Source organism: Acanthochromis polyacanthus, chromosome 14 (genome assembly GCF_021347895.1).
Source record: "Acanthochromis polyacanthus isolate Apoly-LR-REF ecotype Palm Island chromosome 14, KAUST_Apoly_ChrSc, whole genome shotgun sequence".
Lineage (NCBI taxonomy): Eukaryota > Metazoa > Chordata > Actinopteri > Pomacentridae > Acanthochromis > Acanthochromis polyacanthus.
Window position 1 is genome coordinate 25,923,799 of NC_067126.1, and position 27,280 is coordinate 25,951,078.

General features: G+C 38.6%; 1 protein-coding gene across 1 annotated transcript in view; it reads left to right on the plus strand.

The window, feature by feature from the left end:
- Positions 1–14,160: 14,160 nt before the first annotated feature.
- The window catches only part of LOC110964389 (general transcription factor IIF subunit 2-like), a 49,175-nt gene continuing 36,055 nt past the window's right edge, over positions 14,161–27,280 (plus strand). Inside the window, exons 1-2 of the mRNA XM_022213101.2 lie at positions 14,161–14,279; positions 15,127–15,271. Coding sequence (XP_022068793.2) covers positions 14,226–14,279; positions 15,127–15,271 — 199 coding nt within the window. The 5' untranslated portion in view covers positions 14,161–14,225. The remainder of the gene's footprint in view (positions 14,280–15,126; positions 15,272–27,280) is intronic.

The following is a 27,280-nucleotide window of genomic DNA, read 5'->3' on the forward strand; positions in this document are numbered from 1 at the left end:
CACGCGTGGGTTTTCTCCGGGCACTCCGGCTTCCTCCCACAGTCCAAAAATATGCTGAGGTTAATTGGTTACTCTAAATTGCCCGTAAGTGTGAATGCGAGTGTGATTGTTTGTCTGTATATGTAGCCCTGCGACAGACTGGTGACCTGTCCAGGGTGTCCCCTGCCTTTGCCCGAGTCAGCTGGGATAGGCTCCAACACCCCCCGCGACCCTAGTGAGGATAAAGCGGTGGATGGAAGATGGATGGATGGATGGATGTCTAGAATACAAGTAGTTGTGGAGTTTTGAGCCTAAAGACAGGATCTTTCAGATTGGAGTGGTAAAGATGGTGGGGAACCCAACCCAAAACTACTGAACCAGCAGCAGCTCTTGGCCGTGGACAACATTGGGGTATGCCCAGTGATGCGGGGCAGGGTGTCTGTGTCTCTGTCTGGGGCTTGTGTCCACTGAGCCTCCCTGCTATGAATGGAGACCAGAATAGATGGTGGCTTTATTTTTACTGGACGACTCTCCTGGCAAAAAATCAGGAGTGTGTGGTACTAGATGTTAAAGTGTACCCAGGACTGCCACATTCATTCATGAGCCTTTTTTCCCCACACTGTTGTACCTCATTGTACTAAAGAAAGATTCAACTGCTGCCCCCTACATACCTCACAACAGGTTTACAGCAGCACTTCACCTATTTATTCACTAATTAATCACAGAATTGAAATCACTGCAACTGAAGTCAACAGCAATGACCATCTTGTTGCAATGTAATGTAATTAATAACACCTTAGCCAAACTAACATCCCTACTGGACAGTGTCTCCCACCCCATGCATGACACTCTGAGGGCACTACAGCTCCTCTAGTGACAGACTGCATCACCCCGGGTGTGTGAAGGAGCGTTACTGCAGTTCCTTCCTTCCTGCTGGTATCAGACTCTATAATCAACACTGCTCCCAACAGACCATACACACACACACACACACACACACACACACACACACACACACACACACACACACACACACACACACACACACACACACACACACACACACACACTTAATGACTGTTAGCAAACTGTCTAAGTGCAATTCATTGAGCATATATTCTTAAATTTGCGTTGTTACTATCCTTGTGTTCTTCAGTTTTTCTTATTTTCTAATTTATATTGTATATATAGTACATATATCTTATGTCGTTAATTTATAGATGTGTTCTCTTGATTTTTCTTACTGTCACATTGCTGCAAATTTCCCCTTGTGGGACTAATAAAGGATAGTCTGTTCTGTTCTAACTATATTATTCCAAGAGTCCTATACTGTAGCCTCTCAGTCTTATTATGCATTATTGTCAAGTTTTGTAAGGTTTCAATCCCTACTATATAAATTACTCAGGTAAAATAACATCACTAATAACACTATGGGGTCTTGGCTCTGATAATTTAAATTTGTCAGATTATTTTGTAACACTAATGACAATCTTTTTTTATTTTATTTTTTACTGGACAGCATTGAGACACAACTGCTGTTGTTTAAATAGTGCAACAAAAGTGGTGACTTGACTTGATCATGGCTATCATTTAACCCCTATCTAAACATTGTTGCAGACTTCTAAAAGAAATGGCAGAACAGCGGGACCCACCGCACTGCAAAAGCTGCTCAGGAATGCCTCGAGGAACATCACTAAGAGCCAAAAACTCTCCAAACTCCCCAGATCCCAATCCAGTTGATCATCCATCAGAACAAGCCTGATTCACATAAACGACACCCCACAACCCATGGGATCCGCTGCCAGCGCCAAAGTGCTAGATGACACAGGACACCCCCAGAGGTCCTGTGTCCAAGGCTTGATGGGTTTAGAGCTGTTTTAGCAACACAATATAGGCAGGTGGCTTTATTGTGATGAACAATCTGTATATCTTAGCCCATTTCTGTTTTATCTGTGATCTAGAAAACAAGAATTATTCTTGCATATAAAGAGAAAGTACTAATCGTCATGAACGAAAACGATCAAAAGGTTTAGTATTGATATGATATGGATTGTTCTGAGTAAAGCCACTACCTGTATTATTGATGTTCGACACCCACACAGTCCTGAACATATAGCCTTACACACAACCTTTCAGTGTTTGTTTTGGTTTCCAACTTTGATGAGGGTAAAGGACTACGGACATGTTCGTTCAGCAGACTCTTAATAAGTGTCTTCAAAGATTTGCAAAAGAAAAATCCTAAAGTCTGATCTTACACTGTCTCATCAGTGAAAGTCAAATACTTCCAAAACAACTGGATACTTTTGTGGTAGATATTTTCTTTCATATGTGGTACCAGAGCATGATGTACATGATATTAATGTAAGTCACTTAACGATAACAGCAATTAAAATTACTGTTAGGATAGTGAGATATGATTAAAGGGGGGGATTAAAGGCCTTTATGTCATCAGAAAATGTTTTTTATTCATTTTTGCATCAACAGACCAGCATACAGTCAACACAATGAATTAAACAAAGCAGTAACCTTAGATCTGCATGCCTGAGTGATGAGTGAAAGGGAAACTTGAGAACAGCCAGTGGAAATACTGCATTTAATAATGAAGGAGAGAATCTAAGATGGTACAGACTCACGTCCAAGTTGAAACAATGTTTGATAAAACTGCTTCAGGACTGTGTTGCCAGGAGGAAGGGAAGTAAGTCTTATTGGTTAGTGGTAATAACAGAAATACCAAGGGAAGGTTTTCAAAAGCTTCACTTTTGTAGTTAATTAAAAGTGAAGCGAAAATCAGTAAAGAACTGGTACTGTTTAAACCTTGCATTAAAAAATGATATCTTCGACAATTTGTGAACCGTGGTCACAGTTGGAGGGGCCAAAATTAAAATAATTAAACAAGATGCATTTCTTCATTTAATGTAATTATAGTTGTTTTGATTCTGATTTTAAAGACTCAGATGGGGGAATTTTGGATTGAATGTCTATCAGTCTAGTACCAGTCCAGCAATGTTGGACAATCTTGACAATCAAGTGCTTCAACAACAAAAATCATTTTTGGTTTCGATGTTATGATAGTGTAAAAAAAAAAAAAAGACCCTTGATTATAGCACCCCCATCAGGCCAAGTTTTATAATGGCTGTAATCGCATGCACAATACTTTGCAATTACTACATAAATATATTCAATGTAGAATATGAGCCTATGCATTTTGGCCGTTGTAATGCCGATACTGCTACCAGATTATAGATGATCTGCAACAGAGAATAACATCTGTCAGCATCATGCAGACAGTAGAAACAGGCTGTAAAGTACCGCTAACAGCCTGACATGAAATCTGACAGAAGATATGACACCAAACACCGCGGACCACTGGGAACACTGTGGACTCCACCCTTCAAATCTGTTCCAGTTATCAATTCTACTCCTGGCAGAGTATACTGAGAAAAAATGCCCACCACTATTCTTCTTCTCCTTACCCCCAGATGTATAGTCATGTTTCCTGTCAGGTAGTAGCCTCACTAATCTTGAACTAGCATTCTAAGTATTTTTGCTGGTCTGAGTAACTCAAAAGAAATAAATTGAAGGTATTTTTGATGCAATATTTTAATAGTACAAAGTAAGTTTTTTTCTTATATATGTATATATATATATATATATATATATATATATATACACATATATATATGGCATGCCGTTTAGGAAATTATATATATAATGAAAGTCGATATATATATAATGAAAGTCGATATATGAAAGTTGATATATATATAATGAAAGTTGATATATATATATATATATATATATATATATATATATATATATATATATAATATATAGGGGTTAGATTTAAAGGTCAGGGTTAGTTAAGGTTAGGGTCAGGGGTCAGGGCAGGGGTCAGATTTAAAGTTCCATCTCTACTGGTAGAGATTAGAATCGCAAACTCTACTGATAGAGACTCCAATCGCAATCTCTACTGGTAGAGGCTCCAATTCTACCAAATCACAGTCTCTACCCTGACATATATATATATATATATATATATATATACACATTTACAAACTTGCTTTTTTTAAACAAATACTTTGTAATGTGCGAAAGTGCAAAAATATGATTTAGTAAGGCTACCTAGCCACTCATGGAATAATTAAATTTTCAATGTTGTAGCCTAGAGTTTGAATATAGTATATTCATTATTATATAATACAGTACAATAATAGCTAGTTAGCAGTTAAAATGTGTTATTATTCATTTAAAAGGCCAACTCGCTGACTTCAAGTTTAGCTAAATTAGCGACATGCTATATTTGCTTTCTGTTAGCCAGCTAGCTAGCTTGAATTCTTTGCTTGTTTTGACTAAGTATAAAGCTGTGAAATTAAAATAAAGAGGTGTCACAATTGTTCCATTTTTGTCCTCTAATTTTATTTAAACTTAAAAGCAAAGACTCCAGGAAGAGTAGCCACAGTTAAACAGTCCAGTGTCTCATGGTGATCTAAATTCAACTTGATACATTATCTTCCTATGTCCTAAATTAATGCACAGCTTGAATTATGGCTTTGGGGATGTAGGCGGTACCTCCACCCCTCCTTTATTCTCGCCCCTCCATTAATGTTCCCCTTTCAATTTAAGCAACTTGTTTTGTTTAGTTCCAACGGTCAGCGGATCTCTTACAATCAGCAGTATGGCAAGTCATAGTCAGCCATTTTCAGTGTTAGTTATCTTTGCTACTTGTCATGATCACATAACACTTGTTTAATCAGCTACAATCTCTCCCATGATCTTTTCAGTGTCTGCATTCTCAGATCAATACAGCCCATTTCCAGCAATATCATCATCATCATCATCATCAGCAGCAGCAGCCTCCTCACCAACCCCCTCAACAGAAGCTGTTCAATGTTCCCCATCAGGTCAAACAAAGACTGACCCGTAACAAAGGTATCAGGTGTGGACAATGATATGGTATGTTGTGATTCCAGGTTACATTCCTTATGAATATGGGTTGCTACAATTCATGCCAGTTATATTGTAAGGTATGTTTCTGTACGATGTTTCAAATTTGTGCTCCATGTGCCCCCTTTGAACTTTGAGCATCTGCCCCTCCAAAGGGCTCTGCACGGCCCTGCTCAGCATTTCTGATGAATGGGGATTTTACATTATTTTATATCAGGACTTTAGATATCAGGGATAATAATTTTACAGTGAAGTGGTATGTTTTGTTCTAGCGTGGGCACTCTGACTGATCTACAGCTATGCAGCTCCATATGCAACAAACTGATGCACTTTGTATTTTGACACCTTTCTATCAGAACCAGCATTAACTTCAGCAATTTCAGCATCAGTAGCTTGTCTGTTGGATCAGACCACACGACCAGCCTTCATGCATCAATGAGCCTTGGCCACCTGTGACCCTGTCGCCGGTTCACCACTGTTCCTTCCTTAAACCACTTTTGATAGATACTGACCACTGCAGACCAGCAGCACTCTACAAAAGCTGCAGTTTTGCCAGCTAGAATTTGTAAGGTCTTCACCTTAATATGTTGGGCGCTATGGGATGGAATATTTTGCAAATTGGTGCAATATGAATTGAATTGAATTGAACTGAATTAGGATTACAACGATCACAACTGAGCTCTTCTGGTTCTTGTCAACCACCACTATGTGTGTTTGATTGGCCAGCGGCTGCTGTGGGAACGTGAAGTCCCAGAAAATCTTAGCTCTGCTGTTTTCTACCACTTTCAGTGCTGCCTCTCAGTGTTTTTATTTTATTTTTGTTGTATATATAGTCAATCATGCAATCCAATGAAGAATTCGGCCTCAGGGATGAGCTAATATATTCAGCGACTGACTTTGTAAATACAAACACTTATTGACAGCAAACGTCCAGCTCCTCCGGGAGTGACTCAAGTTGTTGCTATTCAATATAATATCTGGCTGAAGACATGATTTGACAGCAGCTGTCTAACTGAGGAATTATGTAAATAGAAATATTGAGTTTTCTGAGTTCAGTTATACTGACGGCACTGTAAAACATTATTATTACCAGATCTTGCATGACATTCTGACTGATCAGGAGTTTTTAAAAAACAGTTTAAATTCATTGACATTTCCTGCCTTTTGTCAAAGTTGCTGGAGAAATGGTGTCAGGAGTGTTGCTTTGGAGTGCTGGTGTGATGGAGTAGGGTAATGTGCCACATCACGCAACATGTGTTGGTTCAGCACAGCTTCAAACAATGATAGATGCTTTAGTTTATTCCGGGGGCCTGCAGAATCAGCGGAGTAAAATACCCAAGGGATGAAGTGAAACAGGAGATTTGCACCATGAAAAATCTATGTAGATGTACCCTATAGAAGTGTCATCATTAGAATTACATTTAACAGAAAATAATAGTGTCAAAGGCTGAAAATATTAAGTCTTAAATCCCTCTACAAAATGTCTTATCTTTTCAGCTTCCAATTTTAAAGACTGTGTCTGCCCAGTAGGGGCTGCCATGGCAACAGTCCTTCAGCCCACTGTGAGCACTTACTGTAGAAACTATAACAATTGTGCTTTGTGTTGCCTTTATGCCAAATCATGTCAGGTTCTGAAACATCGCTATTCATGCCAGAATGCTTTTTTGTCTTCTGAAGGTTAGAGTTTGTCAATGGATGCCGTTTGGTATAAAGCAGAGTGCTGGCATTTTAAGTCTCTGTGTTATTTATCATCCTCGCCATGCCCTGAAATATACCCAGACTGTGGGCAAAAATGCTTACCTCAAACTGAAGATGACCTTGAGAGGAAAGCCAAAACCATCAACCAGTCGCTGCCAAGTTCATTTTATCCCTGATGAAAAGGGATTTGTGAATCTTTCAACCAGCAGAGGACAGATAGAGGATTGCAGGAGTTTCACAGACTTTTGAATGTGTGTTATAAGAGGAAGTAGGACTTAGGATTCATTGTCTCACGAACACAGACGTGCACTTTCAACACATTCCAATGATGCTGATAAACTGTGGGCAGCAGCTGGGACACTTCTGTCCTAATGTCTTGATGTAGATGAGAGCTTTCACTGAGTTAAACTTGATGTGAATGTGCTGACGGCTGGTCAGCTGACAAAGGTGGCCCTGAGGGAAATCTTTGTGTTGCAGAGATGTGGCTGCTTGTTCCAGGTCACACTGCTGAGAGATGCATTTGGGGCACAGGAAGTTATCTCTCAAACCAGTGCCAACTGCTACAACTCCTTGCTGTCTATTGTTATTACTCTACCAGGGAACAAGGCAGAGTTTTGTGTATGTCGGTTTATGTCTGTCTGCCTGTTCACAACATTACTCAAAAATGGAATAATTATTTGGATGAAATTATCAGGGAAGGCGAGAAATGACACAAGGACCAAGGGATTAGATTTTGGCAGTGATGTGGCTTATAGTCTGGATTTATCAATTTTTGAAGGATTTCCTTATTATTGTGAGATAACGGCACGGAGTCATTGTAACTATACAACAAGTGAACGCTACCTTATCTTCCTGCTGATGATCACATGACTGCGATCCTACTACAAATCCACCGCTGCGGACTTACTGGGACTTATCTGTCAGAAATCATACAAAGAACAATTGATTAAATTGTGGGGATGTTTCCGAGTCCCATCAATTTCGCTACATATTTAGGTCATGCCATTCGGTATCCTTTCGGTTCCATTTGGAAATGTTACCACTGAGCAGCCTGGACGGAGTACTGCGTGTTTTTCTTGTTAAAAATGCATCACAATTAACATACTGACCAAGAACAATTATCGTTCACACAGCACACAGTGTTCAGTTGCCCAGTACTGATTGTATCTGATCACCAATTTGAAAACTTTAACACAGCAAAGATAATAAGACTGAAATCTGATGTCAGCCATCAGCTCCTGAGGTTGTTTGTGTAGATGTAGTTGATGCTCTTGTTATTGCTGGCCGTAATGTTCCCAGCACAAGGGAAAGCTTACTGAGTGTCCAAAGGGTAATTGGTTCATTTCTGGGGAGCATTAAAGTTCTTGGTAAATTCCATTCCTCTTTTTATCTCTTTTAACCCTGACAGTGACACAAAAAGTATTAGAATTCAGACTCAGCCAGTGTCCTTCACATTGGTGTGTCAAACAAACGTAGGTTAGACATTATTCTACTGCTTTTAACTGAGGCTACTAGGTAATGGAGATCATGCCGTTGCAGAAGCAGCTCCAAAGCTTTGAAACAACCTTAATCTATCAATAAAATGTGCCTCATCCATTGACATTTTTAAGAAAAATATCAAGACATACATGTTTTCAGTGGCTTTTGGCTGCTCTGAATGGTGTTATATTTTAGTATTATACTTTTTTTAAATTGTAGTCCTTAATGTAACAAGTTGGTTCTTGTTTGCTTTGTTTTTAGCAGTATATGTTCTGTTTTGTTCTGTTTTACTAATTAATTTTACATAGTCTGTATTGTGCCTAGCTTTTGCACAGATTTAGTTTTTTCTGCTTGTCTGATAACACGTACAGCATTTTAGTCAACTGAGCTTGTTTTAAAATGTGCTACACGATTAGTGATTTAGTTTGATTTCATATAGTATTTTTGTCGTATTTTAAAATGGTGGTGACAACGAGCAAGAAATAAGTATGCAATTTGAGATATTGGTGCCAACTCCACAAGACCGCCTGCTCTCTAAATATGTTTAATTTCCTCACATAGTTTACTTTGTTAAAGAGGCACATGATAATAATAAAAACTATTGAGAATATGGATCAAAAATAAATGAATGTGACTGCATTTTTTTCTTGATGTAATTTCATTCATTCATTTATTCAGTCATTCATTCACTTCTTTCATTTCCAGTTTTAGTGGTTGTCCACAAGATGGCAATACATACAAGTGAGCTGCAGTGGTAAAGGAGGAATGCTGCCTTATTCACAGCTGAATTAAAGCTATAATTTAAGGTACTGTTTTTATGATTAGCTGTATTTGTCTGTTTCTTTAGCTTTATATGTTCCTGATTTAGACAAAGACAAGTAATCTCCTGGCATCAGCTACTGTTCAGTTGCTCTAAATCAATACCACAAATAAAAGTTGTTCACTGTTTGTGATAACTACAATAAATGATGCATTTCTCAGTGTCACAGTTATCTAATACATGTCAAGCTGTTTAAATATAACCAGAGAAAGGATTGCAATAAAAAAAAGAACACAATGTAAGTGGTTTTTTTTATAGACAGTATTTACGTAAATATTTTTTAGATATCTTTGCATTTCCGAAGTGCAAGCAGATGCGGTGCAGTTCATATTAAGTACATGGAAGTCTCACAGTCACACTCCAATGATTCATGTTAATGACCTTGAAAGCTAATTTTGATTTACTCTGGTCTCAAGCTCTACATGCATAATTTATTTAGTGAAATAATTGGTTCAGAGCTGAACTGGCTTACCTATTCATACCATCCATAACAGCAGTGACTTCAACTTACTGGGCTCCTATTAGGGAAGCCTAATGTCCTGTAATCCCCAGCCTATCACAGTGTATACGCAGGAAATGAAGCACCAGAAACAATCTCCATGACAGGTTTGGCTGTAAAGCCTCACACAGCCAGATCTGTCTCCACAGTCAGAGGTTGTACGACTTTCTTTTATATGGCAGAAATTCAGACAATAACACTACTGCAAATGAATCTCATAAGTCTTTTCTCAACCCTAACTTAATCTGAGTCATATTTACCACCGTCTCGACTCAGATATGACCAAGAACTAGTCAATATTTCTGTAATATGAAGCTCAGACGCCACAGAAGAGAACTTCACAGAGGCAGGAGAGACACTTGACAATGGGCGAAAAAGTCGATATTTATTTCACTGAGACACACAAATTTAAAATATAACAAAGTGAAACATTTGGAACAATAAATCAATTAGAGGACAGCTTCACAGGTGCTGCTGTAGCACCAACTGAACTGTTGACAGCTTAAAAGAGTGCCAGTTTTCTGTTGATCCACACGGTGATGCCACCTGTTTCTGTTTTAATGTTTTTCATTTAAACAAATAAGTATACTCTTCTGTAATAATGATAAATGAAAAGAGGCAAGGACTTAAAGGTGCAAATTAAATATGATCATCAAACCTTCCTGTGTGACTTTTGAAAAACTAACATAATACTATAACAAACATAACTGTGCATTTAAATATTCAGCTTTGGTACCACTGGGTACCACGTCTGTAAAAGTGTTAATGTCTTGTTTTTCCATCAGCACTCCAGTTCTGGCAGTAGTTGTTTATTCTACACTTCACTAAATTGTAAATGCAAATAGACATGTTGATTTGTTGCCTCATTCCAAATGCACTGCCTTGACTCATTTTGACTTGTGAGTAAGCACTCCCATTAATGATGGCTGTTTTATATTTCCTCTGGCCTCTTCTTGGAAATGCTGTTTCAAAAAATGATTGATGATCTTTAGATGGTAGCAGTGACTTCTTCTTTTCTTTTCTTTTTTTTTTTTATTATGAAATAACATTTCAGCAAGAAGGGCAGCACAGTGATGCAGTGGTTGATACTTTCACCTCACAGAAAAAAGGTTCTGGATTCAAATCTCTGGGTTGGGAAGCCTTTTATGTGTGGAGCTTAATACCCTTTGCATGGTCAAGACATTTATCTGTAATTATAATTCATCTGAAGAAGATTTCAGACAATTTTAAACAATTAGGAAAAGGTAATTATTTGCATACAAGGGTGCTACAGTGTGTCTAGAAAGCCTTCTTTCACATTAGTGTTTAATGACCTGATAATCAAATGAAAAAAAGGATTTCTTAGTAGAGATAAATCTAACAGAGGGCGATGATTCAGAGGCCTGAACTTTAAAGGTTAAAAGTTGCACGGAGCTTCTGTGACAATACATCGTCATCCATCCAAATTAGAATAACAGAAGCATGTTCTGTTAGTTGGAGTAACAATATCATATAATTAATTTGCCCATCATGGCCGGATTAGTTTCATAAAGGGCTTTGAGGCCAAAACGAGCTGCTGAGCACCTTTTAAAATTTTCATTGCTGTCTCTCTCCAGCTGAATGAAATATTCACACAATAAAAGCATTTTATTAGCTGAAACGATGAAGGTCTTACATTTTCATAGCTGGTCGCTGCTCCAGAAATGGCCTCAAGATCAGGATCTCTGCTGCGCAATTATGGTATAGCTTTACTCGTGGGATGTCATATAATTTTAATTGGTGACCTGCAGGTCTAACAATCAACTGTGATGTCTCTTTCTTTATTCGATACATTTCTCCAATTCTCAGAGACAATTTAGGACTGTAAAGAGCAGAGAGTAGTTCACTGAAGTCACTCATCTTGGTGAGCAACGTTTCTTTCATTAAAATAAGTCCTTCAAATCTTAAAATGGATAAAATGTAACTCTAAACCATTGCTTCCTTTAGAATGTATTAAGACCCCACTCCTCTCTTCACCCATTCACCCCCACTCGCTGCCACTCGAGCACACCAGCTCACCTCTGACTCTGTAAAACTCCTCTATGCTACACAATGGCAGGTGGTAATACTGGGGTGATTCATGTTCCAACAAAAATGATTTTGAAAAATAATAATAACAATAAGGAACTCCCCATCCTGCAAGCTGGCAGCTTCAGTACCTGAAGTCTGTTACACATGAAACTCTAAAAATCTGAATCTGCAATTTTAAAACTGTCATCGGTACACTGCAGCTTCAAGGCGGAAATCCTCAGAATATAACAAACACTAAGTAAAAAACTTTATTCACGCCAAAAGCGTCTTTTATCAAGCCGTTGTGAGATGTAAATTTGCTTTTACGTAGTTTAGTATTCACATAACAAACCCACTAAACCTTTGTATTTTTTTTATTTGGACTGTGTCACATACAATACAGTCTCCAAGGGATGCTATATTTCTTCAATCTAAATTTGTTAACATGTTGAGATGTATTTCAGCGATAAACTCCCGAGACTTGCCTTTAGAACAACCTTTTTGGAAAGATTTTCCCTTGTAGTTATTACATCTTGGGCAAAATGTGTCAAAATTCAACATTTTTTGAACATTTACTCTGCTAAAAAGTAGCTTAGAGTGACTTTTTAGATGATGGTTTAATTTATTTTGATTCAGTGACATCTGAAAATCTGGCATTTATCCAGCATCAATCCTAATGGGCACTTTTAGTTTGCTTTTAAAGTGAGGGATAATTGTCATTTAAGTGTCAGTTGTGAGTTGATAAATATTTACTAGATTAGCATTCACACAGCTAAAAACATGGACCTTTGTGGTTTCACTTTTTTTGGACCACTTCTCATACAATATAGTATTAGAAGGATGTTGTATTTCTACTGAGTACTCTAGTTTTTCCTATTAAATTGTATGTTTTTTGATTATTTGTTGAGCACAACATGCCAAAACACAAAACAATGAATAAGATGGCTTAACATTTCAGCTTAAAATGTAGGTGCCAACTGCTTTAAATTGATGACGATCAAATGAGAATAATTTTGCGATGCTTATTAAATAAATAAATATCTATTCAGCTAAATTGCAGCTTAAACAGACTGTTTAGATGGCTGTTGAAATGATATTCAGTGTTGACTCAATCTGATTTTGCCCTCTGGGTCTGAATTCAAGCTGTTAAGTAGCTACCGGATTAGTTTTCACATAAAAAAATCACTCGTAATTTCACTGGTGAGGTATACATTCTCAATACATCGGCCTTTACATGAAATAAAATCAAAATGTAGGCCTGCATTATGTTTATATGATGAAGTTAAGTCAGCAGGTCAATAATGGAGGGAAATGATTAGATTTCTTAAGTACAAAGGCAGAAACAAATCCACTACAGGCTGTTCTAGATAGATATAAAAGGCTCCTGCTATGTAAGAGTCCCTGCAATTTGTGTGCAAATATTGAGGTCACTGTGTTTATTTTGAAGGATGTCAGCGCTTATATTTTGAAATTCTGCTCCCTAATTGGCTCCCGCTGAGTAAATTAAGGCGTTGATGCGGAACAAGTTGCTAATTTAGCTCCTGCTCACCTTATCCGCACTAAACTCTCACAGTTTATTTAGAAACATGTCAGAGAAGACGGAGGTGAATCTAAGTGGAGTGAAACAAAGTAAAGGCGTGTGGCTCGTAAAGGTTTGTTCACCCGAAAATGATCCAAAGTCACATCAAACGTCATACATCACGGTACTCTGTTCGACACGAACTTCTGGTAAAACACGACTTTAGCAGCACTTCAGCAGCTCTTAGTTTAAGACTGATAGAAACCAAGTGGTTGCAGTTTAAATAAGGTAGATAAATGGTTGTTTTCATACCTTAAATTACGGGTTTCTGGCGGAACAGGTGTGTCAGTATTGACGTCTAGTGAAGCTAAACCTTCATGTGACGTTTCATTTTTGTGTCTACTTCACTGACCATCATTTTAACACACTTTTACCTGCTTCGTCTTTTGACAGGTCCCCAAGTACTTATCTCAGCAATGGGACAAAGCCACGGAGAAAGGAGAAGTTGGAAAGATTACCATTGTAAAGTATGTACAAACTTAATGCTGAATATATTTAAAATAAAGATTTTAGTATCTGCTCCTCAGTGTTTATCTGTGTTGCACCTGCAGTGATTTGACCATTGATTGTGAATCACCTAGTGTTTTTAAAAATGGAATCTTTGTTTTCTGATGATGATGATGATGATAATAATCTTCATTTATGGAGCACTTTTCAAAATGAAGGCAGCAAAATAAAAGAGGCAAATCATTAAATCTTCAAGTGTTCGAAGAGATGTAAAATCAAAGTTTGGTCAAAAAAACAGCATGATGTTTAAAAAAGCTAAAATATTCTTGAAAGAAATAAAAGGTATCTCAAAGGAAATTAAAGCCCAAATAAATCCATGAAAGGCTTTCCAGTGTAATAAAGATCACTGACTCAGCCCATCTGATTTCCTCAGGCAGATCGTTTCAGAGCGCTCTGCCGCTTTTGCTTTTTCAGCCGGGCTCCTGCAACAGACAACAGATCTCTGCCTGGGGTTCTCAAAGTGCACACCAGGAATATGAAAGGCTTTAAAAGAAACGCTTTGTATTTTCTAAAACCCACTGAAGTCATGTGCTTGTGTTTCTTGGTTTTTGTAAAGCAAAAAATGAAAAGTGTTTGAATATTTTAGGGCTTAGAGCAGTCGTTAAAGCACAAAATAGACATATTTCCTGTGTTTGGGAAGATTTATCAGTGATGACAGTAATCATTAGTTGCAGCTTTTATCAGTGTCAGTGATGCACGCTTTCTCTGTCTTCTCATTTTTCTGCAGGAAACAAGCCAAAACAGAGGTAAGACAGCTTCATATAGTACTGCACAGTTGGGCTGAACAATTTAAAAAAATGTATTTTCAGAATCACAAAATGGCAAAATAAGTGTGTCCCACTCACTGGAGGTCAAAATTATGTGGTAAAGGTACAAAATAATAAATACCAGTATGAATTCTGTGGATTTTGGGATGCATTTACTGCATGATCAGGCTTTGCTTTCACTAATATGCCCCATTTTCTTCAGTTTACTTTTAGGTATACATTGATTTTACCTGGGAATTACGGGATAAATTTTCACTAGAGAAAAGAAGGGCTTAATTTTAGAGTTGAGACGATTGGCAAGAGTCACAACTTCAGCGCAAAAGTTTTTTAAAAAATCACAGTTTGCCTAATTCATTTTAGCTCTTTGGCTTTTGACAGTTTGCATCCCAATAAATCTGAACTGTGTCCATATCTCTAGAACTACCACAGAAATGGCTCGAGAGAAACAACAGTGTAAAGAAGCAAGAGTGCAGATAAAAATACCTGATAATTAGAGTAAAATTGTATACCTTCCTGTCTGTGGGTTAAATGACACACATTAATGTTTAATTGGAATTAGAAGCATTTTGTCTTGTATTTTTGGCTGTAAAGATCACAGTCTTTAATTCAGCAGCTCTTAACTACTTGCTAAGGATTGCTCTACACACAGTTATTTCACAGCTACTTAGCCTTAGTTTTCTTTTGTTTTTATGGTGTTTTCCTCCTTCTTTATTGCATCCCGTGACTATTTGCTGCTGCAGTGGTCTAATTTCCTCACGGGGCTCGATACAGTTCTTTAATATCATATTTGACCTCGGCAGCGTTTTGAGTAAGCTGTATTTCTCAGGTGCATTTCAGCCTGAATGAGGAGCTGACTGCTCTGGCCGCTACAGGGGAGAAGGATGCATCGCTGCAGGTCCCGAGGGATCATCCCTTCACAATGCACTCAGTGGGTGGACAGACCATGGCTGTCTTCAGCCAGAGCGACACAGGTCAGTCTCCAAATGAGCTGTTCCAGCCCTCGTCTCTCTGTATCCTTTGTGCTGAAAAATGTCATCTGGACCACACATTTGATAGGCAGCCAGAGGGTTCAACCTGAAATAGATGTGACTGGGTATGTGATTTCTGCAGTGGTGCACATTGCAGTGTGGTTAAATTGTAGCTTAACAAAAGTCTATGTCCTTGACAGATAACAAAGAAACAAATAGTGCAGATGGAGAATGGGGATACAGTCTTATCATCACAAAAAGAGGAAGAAATTCACTTTAGATTCAATGCAGAATTTAAGGTTTGGATAAACTTCTTTCCTGTTTGTTCCACCTTTTTGTTATTTTCCAGATTGAGTTGTTTTTGTTGAAGCAAAGCCAAAACACCAAAAACGTTGTGTGGATGTTCTGGTGCCTGTTAATATATTAAGTTGTTTAAGGGAGCTCAAGACAAATCATGGAGCTTCTTACAAACACTCACGATCTGACATTACTGATTTGAGTAGCCTGAGCTCTTCCATGTTTCTGAGGTTTCCTTGCTCTGACAGAAAGCTCCTTTTGATATATTATACAGTGATTGCACTGTAAAATTCATGAGAATGCTCAGAGTGGCTTCTGATTTGTGGAGGACGCTTGCTGCCAGGCACGATGTGTCATACTGCTTACTGAGCCAGAGGGACTTGCAGGGATTTGCATCAGACCAAGAGCTTAAAAATAGTTGCAGCTATAGGGTTGGGTGTCTGAGTGTGGGACCTGAGAATAACAACAGCGCTGTTTGATTATTTTCATACATCACACTTAGAAAAGTAATTAATAAGGAACTGGATTTAATTATTATTCCAAGACAGTACAATGAGGAATTATTAAAGATTAAAAAATTGAAAGAAAATAGAATGAAAAGGGACTGATACGGAAAAAAATTAAAACTGAAAATGCCCCCCTAATTTAGTGAACACTTTCATTTTGTGAGAAGGTAAATAAAAAGCAGGGAATGGGCTGCTCAAATCAGCAAAATCTCAAGAGCAATTCTGTACCTGCAGGGGGTCCAGCACTCAATAAAAATGAAATTACTGCTTCTCATTGTATTTTTTTTAGATGGGGCTAAGGGTGCACATAATTGGGTGGTGTTGGCTTCAAAACAAAAAGCATTTTTTGAGCACTCCCTAGATGTGACCAAATTAGTTTCAAGCACATTTTGACCGGAGACCAAAACTGTATCCACAGTGGAAAGAGTGAATCCAAATGGAGCAGTGCATAGTTTTCTAGTGCGGTATGGCGAGAGAAAAAGCTGAAGCTGTGATTACACTAAGACAGAGAGGAAAGCTAAAACATTGAAGTTTAAACTAAAGAAAACCACAGAAATATTTTATACGAAGAGAAAACTGAACAGTAGTGAATATTTAATTGTAAATTGGACATCAGAATGTCAGATTGTTCTGATGAAGTGTGAGTATATCACAGAGAAACAAGACTAGATACTGATGTGTAATATGCTATGTTTTCTGTTGTCGGCTTGCAAAAAGTCACACAATCTTACTGCTTATTCACTTGGATATAAGTGACATTAGACTTGTCCTGCTGTTTTTTTCCCCTTCCCCTGCTTGACAGGAAGGGGGCGCTGCAGCCAAACCAGAGTGCTCATACATGCCTATAGAGATTTAGACGCCAAACCCAAGTTTAGTTGTGCTTAAATTTAGTTCTATGTATAGTAGTTTTAAATCGCATCTGTGACTTTGCTCGTTCAGACCTTCAGTGTATATAGAGTCCATTTGACTCAAAAGTCAGACAGTGAATGGTTTTTCCTCTACTGGAATCAATCCAGATAATGTCCAAGGTGCAGATTTCCAAGTGTTGAAAGGCAACACAAAAAGCGCTCCCACTGTGAATAGGTTTAGTTGTGAATTCTTGGTAATGAGCAAAGAAAGATCCCCTTGGTACGTGAACTTCATCCTGCTTTCATGGATTTACTCGCTAATGTAAATGGGAGATGCAGGGGTTCACCTGTGTGAACCCCTGCATCTCCCCTTTTCTTAATTATCTGTGTGTTTTGGATTTAAGCACAAAAAATGCACCACATGAGCACTCAATGAAGAATAATAAATTAATTTTTAAAATATAATGGAAATCACTACCCCTGAATTGCACAGTTAGGTCAAAGCATCAAAGTCTCCATTGTTACTTTTAAATAATAATAATAATAATAATTTCCCAAATGTATAATCAATTCAGCTACCAAATCCTGGAGAGCTGCCCACGTTCATCAGCTTCAGATCCAATCTTCCTACTCCTACATTAGGAATGGACAGAAACATGGAAAGTAAATGCCTTTCCGGCTCTCAGCTGTACGTACACATGCACAAAGAACAAGAGAAATCGATAACAATCAATATTCATGTTGGTTTAAATTATGAGGAACCACCGGGAGAAACAGGAAAACGGCTGAATAATGTTCTCATTAAGCAGCTGAGCACATTGTACAACAAGGCATTGACAAACTTAAGAGCAGATCTGTAAGATTATTTCGATTAATATAGCAGAAACAGAAGCGCTGCAATACAAGAGAAAATTATATTAGAACATCTGAGTTCAGTGTTGCATAAGTCAACCTTGAAACCACCTATTGTACAGTTCCTCCTCGTGCCATCGAAACACCTCTAATCTGTTGAGATATGGGTCCACAGACCTCTGAAACGTGTCCTGTGGTATGAGGCACCAAGATGTTAGCAGCAGATCCTTTAAGTCCTGCAGGCTTTGACCTTTGTTGATCAAACGTGTTTTTTCAGCACATCCCACAGATGCTTAATTGACCTGAGATCTAGCCCAGGTCAGCACTATTAACTCTCTGTCCTGTTGGTCAGACTGTTCCTGAACCATGTTTGCAGTGTGGCATGGAGCATTATCTTGCTGATAAAGGCCACTGCCATCAGGAAATACTGTTACTATAAATGGTTATGTGGCCAACAGCAGTGTCTTGGTAGGTAGTACACGTTGAACTAACATCCACATGAATGCCTGGACCCAAGGTCTCCTAATATTGCTGTACCCAGAGAACCACACTGCCTCCACTAGCTTCTTTCCTTAGTCCATCCTGCAGCCATCTTTTCCTGGGGAAAATGATGCATACGCACCTGGCTGTCCACATGGTGCAAAAGAAAACATGATTCATCAGATCATGTCATCTTCCTCCATTGCTCGTGGTACAGTTCTGATACTCATGTGCCCATTGTAGGCGTTTTTGACAGTGGGCAGTTGGTCAGCATGGGCACTGTCTGATCTGTGGCTGTGCAACAAGCTGCGATGAACTGTGTGTGCTGAGACTTTCCTTTCATTATTGATATTTAGGTTTTCATCAGTTTGTGTTGCGGTAACTCTGATTTCTGGAGTGCATGGGCTCTGCATTTTACTCCAAAAACATAAATGAGCTTCGGGCACCCATGACTCTTTTCTTTTCACCAGTCGTCCTTCATTGTGCTGTTTTCTCAGGTTCCAACAGCTGATGTTTTGGAGATGCTCTCACTCAGGTGTCAAACCGTCACAATTTTGCTCGTCACAGTTGCTCAGATCCTTACACTTAACCATTTTTCCTACTTTCACTATATCAGCTTCAAAACTCAATGGCCGCCTGATGTCTAATATATTCCACCACTGACAGGTGTCATTGTCAATTATTTGCATCACTTGTCTGTGGTTTTATTGTTCTACAATTCTAGAATTCTACAATTTCATTTAGCAGACGCTTTTGTCCAAAGCGACGTACAACACAAGCAAGAATTCAGACATAAATTATTGTTAAGGCTGATGTATGCATTCATATGAACTGCAGTTTACCTGTGACTAAATGTGTGCTAATAATACTATAGATGTAGTGTACTTTCAAGCAAGGAAATATAAAAACAATTATGTAAATGTACCTATTTTTTTCTTTATTTTTAGTCTGTCAGTTCCCATTTCTCCACACAGCATTGTGTGTCCAAATAACAAATATATCCTCCAGCATTTTGAACCACAGCGTATTATGCAATCCTTTTAAATGGCTTAATGGAACCTTTTTCTTTCTTTTTTTTACTGTGTAGGAAAGCAAAAAGGACTAAAGAGACATTAGTGTGCTATATTTACTAATGGCACTTCACATAGGTAAAAATAGAGGCATTTTGTACTAATTTTGTACGGCATTGAAATTGATTATTTATATTTCTCTGCTATAAACACACAGTGCAAAATCAGACTTGTACCTCATGCAGGCCACTGTTTCAAGCCCTTACTTGTATAATGTGTCCAGGAATAGTTTACTTTCCAAAATATTGTTTAATTTTGGAGTAATGGTGAAAAATATTTTTTTTAGCAAAGTTTCGTAACATTTCCTCCTTGTAAAGCATCACAGCCTGGTGTTCATAACAGGGCAGAAGTCAGAAAGCAGCACAGAACAACACAAAGTGATGCAGTGAGTGAAAACAATGCTTTTAGGGCAAAATCTGAACTAGATTAGTCGTTATCATTTAGCAACTTTTAAATCACACCAACAAAGTGAATTTTTGTCATAAAAGTTTTGCCGAATGTATCACTCTAACTTAGTTCACTGCTTTGAAAGTAATATTATTTTTTAAAAGTTTCCTATTGATCAGTTCTTGAAAAATATTCATATCATAATTGTGATGTTGCGTCACATGTATCGGCCATGTCTGTGTCCCAGTCAGACAACTCTGACTAAACTGCAATGAAAGTTTAAACAAAGCTTCCTCTTCATCAAGGTTTATTCTATCACCGCCCTCATGCACTTTAGATGCACCCACACTTGCATGTGTGTTAATACCTCCTACATGTGGTAATGGATTTTTCAGTTTCTCTTTTTCAAGGCTTTTGCTTTAGTCTTCTATTGCCATCATAAAAAGCAACACCTCAACATGCAATTTTTCAGGTTTATAAATTATTTTAATAAAAAGGCTTGGGCTTAAGTAAAACTACAGAAGCGGTGGGTGGGTACAGGTGTCAGCGAGGATCATCAGGATTATAATCTTGTGTTTGTGAATGTGAAAACAGCATTCAGGAGGCGTAGAAACCTCTTAGTTCCTTCTTAAAGGTGTCAGTGCTCCAGATGGCCGGCTTGACTGTGAAAGTGCACTGGAAACAAGAAGTAGGATAATGTCCTCTGAGATGCGGTGGTGTGTAGTCTCTATTTACCTGACCGACGCTCAGCTCCACCTCCACTCGCCTACTGGAAGGTGTACTGTATGACACTGGGCTCCCACTCACTTTCCCACAGTCTTGCTTTCTTCAATGCACACAAACACACAGCAGCTTTCCAGCCTAACTGTACCTGCGCATTAATCTGCACTTGCACACTTTTTTCCTCATGCCTACTCAAATTTTGCCAATTCTTGACACCTTGGACAAAGCAGGTTTATATTTTTAAATATTCGATTTTAGATGTGGGAAACTTAGGCAATTGTATAATCAACTGTCAGCCTCCAAATTGTTCATCTTTTTACGATATGATCTTCACTCAGCTTGTTCTTAAAAATGTTTTTATGTTAAATGTATGTCAGACAAAAAGTTTTGAAGTCAGATGTTTCATATATGAACACAGTTGGGTGTTCACATGGATTTTTTACATACAGTGAGTCTGAACTTTACGAAGTAGAATGTATTACAGATGCTACTTTAACACAGTACCACTGCAGTATAACGTGCAAACATGAATTTGAAGATTAAGGTACCAAATAGGACCCCAGCTTGTTAAAACGTGGAGTTTTCAGTTCAGTCCGGCAGTGTGTAAGTCTTAAGGTTACTGATTATGAGATGAAATTTTCACCAAGTGACTTTATTTGTTATGTGACCAAACAAGCACAAGCATTTATTTCTCCTTAACATCTTAAAACGGTCAAGGCCAACTCTGTCCATTTTTTTTTTGAGGAAATGTATAATTCAGCCAGCCTCACTGTGTAATCCTATTTAATGCATTCCTCTACCTCTGCTATGAGTATTCAATGTCTCACAATAGCAAGAGGTTGCTAATGGTGACCGTCAATGATTGATACGTACGCGAATGGTGTCTGACATGGCTTTTGTACTCTTAGGCTGCTAGCTAAATGTTCCTCCATTATTTCCTCTCTCGTTCTGCTTTGTTCCGGCAAAGGACCAGGTATTGATTAAGAGGTTGCTAAGCAACAGGCTTAGCTGCCACAGAAGCGTGCAGAGGAGAACAGAAAGCCAGATGTAATGTACTGTTCTGTTACAGTATGACTTTGCCTCTGCCGCCTGTATGAAGCTTTTCACTAAAACTTTGCAAACCTTGAGTCTTTTGAAATGACTAAAACACACAGAACATGATGTCTGTATTCATATTGTCAACTTGACAAACTTAACAGAATCCAAGAATTACTTTAAGCAGTGTTATGCATACTTTTTGAACACTGTTTTTTATTTCTCCCAGTAGATTTCTTTTTGCTGGATTGCACTCTGGTCTATTAGGCACACAATGGATGCTTTTTTTTCACTAAGAAGATGTTTTTGTGAAGGACTGACGCCAAACAGGATGTTCACTGTTAATTAATTGGATTGTTTGTAATTGTCAAACAGTGTAATCATGAACATCTGGACTGTGTTATGTATTAGATGCTTATTAGAGACATTTTTCACAATTAACTGAGACAAAATGCCACGTCTGGAATTCTATTTAAGTCAAATCGAACACACAGAAAAATGTTGCCAAATAATACTGCCATAACTGTTACAAGGTCACACCTAAATATCAACACAACAAATGACTGGTTCCTTGTATGTGTTTATGAAAAAGAAATTTGACTCATCTGAGTGAATAGACTGCTCTTGTTGGAAAATGTCTGATTCTTTAAATAGATATTTAAAGATATAAGGCCGTGTACATGGACTACAGAAGACCTAGAACGTTAAGGTACATAAATCCAAACCCTGGTCTGCTAATGATAGCCACAAGTTAAAGCCTCTCAAAACTAGCCTGGATTTCATTATGAAATTTAGTTTTGTTAGAAATTTTATTTCTAACATGACAGCACATTTCAGCTTTTAAATTTGTTCATTCAAACATTATAGTCAAGAAGTGCATATAGGTCTGACGCTGTACCATAATGAATTATATGTGAAAACCATTTCATTTTTTGGTAAAGTCAAAGTGAAAACAATATTGTGGATTGAATATTTTCTGTGATAAATGCCAGTAGACTAATCAGTTTTCTAATATGCTATTAGCTGCAATACCAGCAAAATAAAACAGACTTGGCAGCAAATCAGGACTGAACATGAAAACATGTTTAGGATTTTTATGCATCACCAACTGATTCACGTAAGTTCCTGTGACAACGTAGCACATATAACTAACTTACAGGTCAAAAGGTTTGTAGATCTGATGTATATCCTCAGATGGGAATCTATAGTGCTCTTAAATATTACCATGAATAGAATTGTAGAAGCATTGCAATTTGCTTCTGTAGCCTATATATATTTCAGACAGATCTGGCAACTAATACACTGAGTTATGCTACTCAATAGCTCCATATTTAACCTCAGACTTAGCAATAACATGAAGCTTCTGAGTATTGTAGCTGCTGGAGCTGTCCGCCATATGAAACTGACAGGAAAGAAAATATATTTAAAGTTAATTTGGAAAAAAATAACTGATGGTTCATACCATATAGTGCCAGTCACAAGTGTTGACACGCCTACTTGCTGGAAGACTTTGCACACTCTTCGTTCTCTGAGCCAGCTTCATGAAGCCGTCACCTGGAGCTTTTCCAGCAGTGTTGAAGGAGTCCCCACATGCTGAGCACTTATTGGCTGCATTTCCTTCACTTTGCAGTCCAGCTCTTCATAAACCGTTATTTAGACCAGATGATTCTGGAGGCCAAGTTATCAATGCAGCACTCAATCTTTAATGCAGCTTTTAGAGAACCTGGAGGTGTGTTTTGGACTAGCGTCTTGTTGGAAAAAAAAAAAAAAAAAAAAGGCAGTGGTCCCACCAAGCTCAAACCAGATGGGATGATGTGTTGTGGTAGCCATGCTGGTTAGGTGTTGCTTTGAGTTCTAAATTAATCGGCAACAGTGTGACCAGCAAAGCCCCCCCACTCCATCACACATCCTCCTCCAAGATTCTCCCAGGGAACCAGTTATGCAGATACCATCCGTTCACCTTCTCAGAGTCTCACAAAGGAACACAAAAAATGTGACTCATCATACCAGTAATTACTGATTCACACAGTCTCCTCCGAACATACAGTATAATTTAACCTTATTAAATCCGTAACCTGCAGTTTCAAAGAAGCTTAAACATAATGGCTCATCCTTTGATTTAGAGCACCGAGGTTTAGCAGACCTAATCAACAAGGTTTGTTACCAACAAGATGAGCATATTTACTTTGTCTCGCTTTAGTAAGGAGCATTGTGGGGTGACTGTACGCCCACACTGTGCTGAATATTCCTTCAGTTGCTGCACTTGAAACACACATGCTGATGGATTTTTGGGCCACCCTGCGCAATATCAGATGAATCTTATTATATTATAAAGGCTTTGTTTTTAGTTCTCTTTTCTAAAGTTGGTTGTGTCATGACTGACCTCTAATAGCGCAAATTGTGCCCCACAAAACATCACATTAATAGAGCAGATTCAAGAAGGAAAATAGGTTTTTCACAGTATTAAAGATCATGCCGTTAGGTTCTGGTGATGTTGTGGTATGGTTTAAAAATGCTATGATACTTTTATTACTATTGAGAAGCTCTTCAAAATTCAATTCAATCTTATATATAGCGTCAATTACAGTCAAATCGTCTCAAGACGCTTTACAGAACCCATATGCCTGACCCCCAGAGCAAGCCCAAAGGCGACAGTGGCAAGGAAAAACACCCTTTTAACAGGGAAGAAACCTTGAGCAGAACCCGGCTCTATATAGGGGGGACCCATCTGCCTGCTGGCCGGGCGGGTTGAGAGGGACAGAGGAGGGCAAGGGGGAGGGATGGGAGAAGAGGGAGGGGCGGGAAAGCAAGGAAAACACAACACACATTTGGATACATGTATGACAGGATATGTGACACAGAGAAAGTATAAGCTGACATTGAAAACTGACTCATAATTTACTCTTATGATGTATGGCTCTGACATAAAACATACTCCATATATAGCTAGCAGTAAAATTCAAACAGTATGTAAGTTAGCATAACAAGTATAGTGAAGGCAATGCAGAGTTGACTGGTGGAAAAAGGGGAGTTGGAAGCAGAGGGCTGGAGGAAGGTCAGCAGCAGCATCCCACAGTGGACATGGTGGAGACTGGACCAGCTGGTGGAACATCAACCGCAGATCTGAAGCATCCAGCTCTGGGACCAGGGACACTCGGAGAAATAGCACAGGGGGAAACAGAGTGAATGTACTGCAGTAACGGTATACATATTAAATGTAAAGGTAGATAGAGAAGGGCTCAGTGTGTCAAGAGAAGTCCCCCAGCAGCCTATAGGCCTATAGCAGCATGACTAGGGGCAGAACGAAGGGACGTCCAAGAGGGAGTCAGCTGTGCAAATGAAGACGCAAGCCGAACCCCTGTGGGTCACCCAGTCAGCCCTAACTGTAAGATTTGTCAAAAATGAACGTTTTAAGCCTGGTCTTAAAAATAGAGAGAAAAGATCCATCCTTTATCTGTTTACCGCTTAATCCTCATTAGGGTTGCTGGAGCCTATCCCAGCTGACTTGGGGCGAAGGCAGATGACACCCTGGACAGGTCTCCAGTCTATCACAGAGCTACATATAGAGACAAACAATCACACTCACACCTACGGGCAATTTAGAATATTCATTTAACCTTAGCATATTTTTGGACTGTGGGAGGAAGCTGGAGAACCTGGAGAAAAGCCACGCATGCACAGGGAGAACATGCAGAAGATCCTGGGAAGGCCGGGATGTGAACCGGGGATCTTCTAGCTGTATAGGCGACAGTGCTAATCACCACTATGCAGCCCGCTCTTAAAAAGATGATAAAAATAATTCAAGAATCAGCATCACCCCCACTTTGCAGCTCTATATTTATGACCCCATCTGTTGGAACAAGTTTGCTTTTGCTGACAAATACTTATTGGCTCGGTTGTTATTTCCATCAAGAGACAGTTAATTACAAGAATCAGACTTTAGAGAGAGAGAACCTCTGAAAAAAGCAGGGTAGCAATTCAGATATCGAAACAAAGTAGAAATTAACATTTACATATCTTCTATAAAAAGAATGTACTGCTGTTGTCCTAAGTTATTTGAAATCCACATTGTGCAGTCGCTTCATGCACTAAACCTTTGGAACTGTGTAAGCTGCTGGCTGGATCCTGGGCAGACTGTCGTAGGTGTTTTATTGAAGGAGTGTGGCTGGCTTAGCTTTGTAGGTTCATTCCAAAAATGCGGTTCATGAATTGCTGAGGGTTTAAAGAGGAATATCTCTTGACTGGATACCTCTTGAAAAAGCATGACTTTCTAGTGAGACGACAATAACAACCCATGCTTAAATATATCCGACTTCATTCAGAAGGATTCAGCAGACCTACGGTATGAAATGTCGGCATTCATCTGAAGCTCTCAGCCTTCCTCTTGCTGTATGGAAAGTTGTGCTCTTAATAGTTGTATGGTTGAGCTGTTTTCATGACTGACGTCAAGGAGCAGTCAGTTCTGTGTTTTGTTAGGGGAGTTAAGGGCTGGTCTGTGCCAGCATTAATCCAGTGAGAGGCTTCAGAGCTCCTGCTTTCGGAAAGCTCAAGCCTCTTGGGCAAACTCTCTGTCAAGGCTGGTTGAAGCTGTCAGCTCTCCCCAATTACACTCTCTCTCCGAGCACAACCAGAAATGATATGGAAAAATACCAATCTCAAAATATAGTGTCATTGGTAGAACTGCACAAGTAATCAGATGTTACAGGTCCCATATTCTGCCCCTTTTCAGCAAATTAATGGAAGTCTCTGTGATTGACGCACAAAACAAAACAACTGACCATTCAGCAGCTGGCACAGATGTGAATTTGTGTGTGAGGACAGGACTTTGTCGCCACACACATTCTCTCTGAGATCATTTTATATAAACTTGTGTGTGATGAGGTTGTCTGACGGCATTGCAGTTATGAAATAATGTTGTGATGAACACTTACCTTGTAGTCTCAATGGGCTGCATTTCAGCCATTGTTTCATACTTCTTGTGTTGTCTAACAATAGAAACAGAAAATTATGTAATCAAGAAAACCGCTTTATAGCATTCAGGCTGCAGGAACTGAGTGAAGACTTGAGATTTTTTTTAATTTATTTTTTTGCCTAATGTCTACCGTAGCCTGAATATGATGTGTTTGGGTGCCCTTTTGCCTTTAGGAGATACACTAAATCAGTGGTCCCCAACTACTGGGCTGCAGACCGGTACGGGGCCGCAGAAAGAGAATAAAAACATTTAATTTTACATTTTAAGTCTGCAGGGTGTTTTATTTTGAAAAATGACTAGATTGTCTTCCCGCTTCGGTCTGTGCTTGTTTCCTGCACTTGATGTTAAATGAAGCCGTCAGTCTGCCAAAATTAATAAAAAACAAAGTCTCTGCAGAGCTTCTTTTAAATGAGAGAGAGACTTGATGTTCACACAGAAGAAAAAGTAAGTAATCATTTAGCAATAACAAGTAATTTTTAGAAATCAAACAAAGAACAATGATCACAATTTATCCGCTAAGGAATGTGGTGGAGTATTAAAGATGTCCGGAGTACATTTGTCTGTCTGTCCATCTGTTAATGACATTACTCAAAAACAGATAAATGGATTTATATGAAATTTTCAGGGAAGGTTAGAAATGACCCAAGAACCAAGTGATTGAATTTTGGCAGTGATGCAGCTTAGTCTGGATCTACAGATTTGTTGAAGATTTCTGTAACATTGCGAGATAGCGGCATGGCACTGTAACTATGACAACAAGTGAACGCCGTGTGCTGATGATCACATGATTGCTATCCTACTACAAATCCACTGCTGTGATCTTATTGGGACTTACTCGTTGG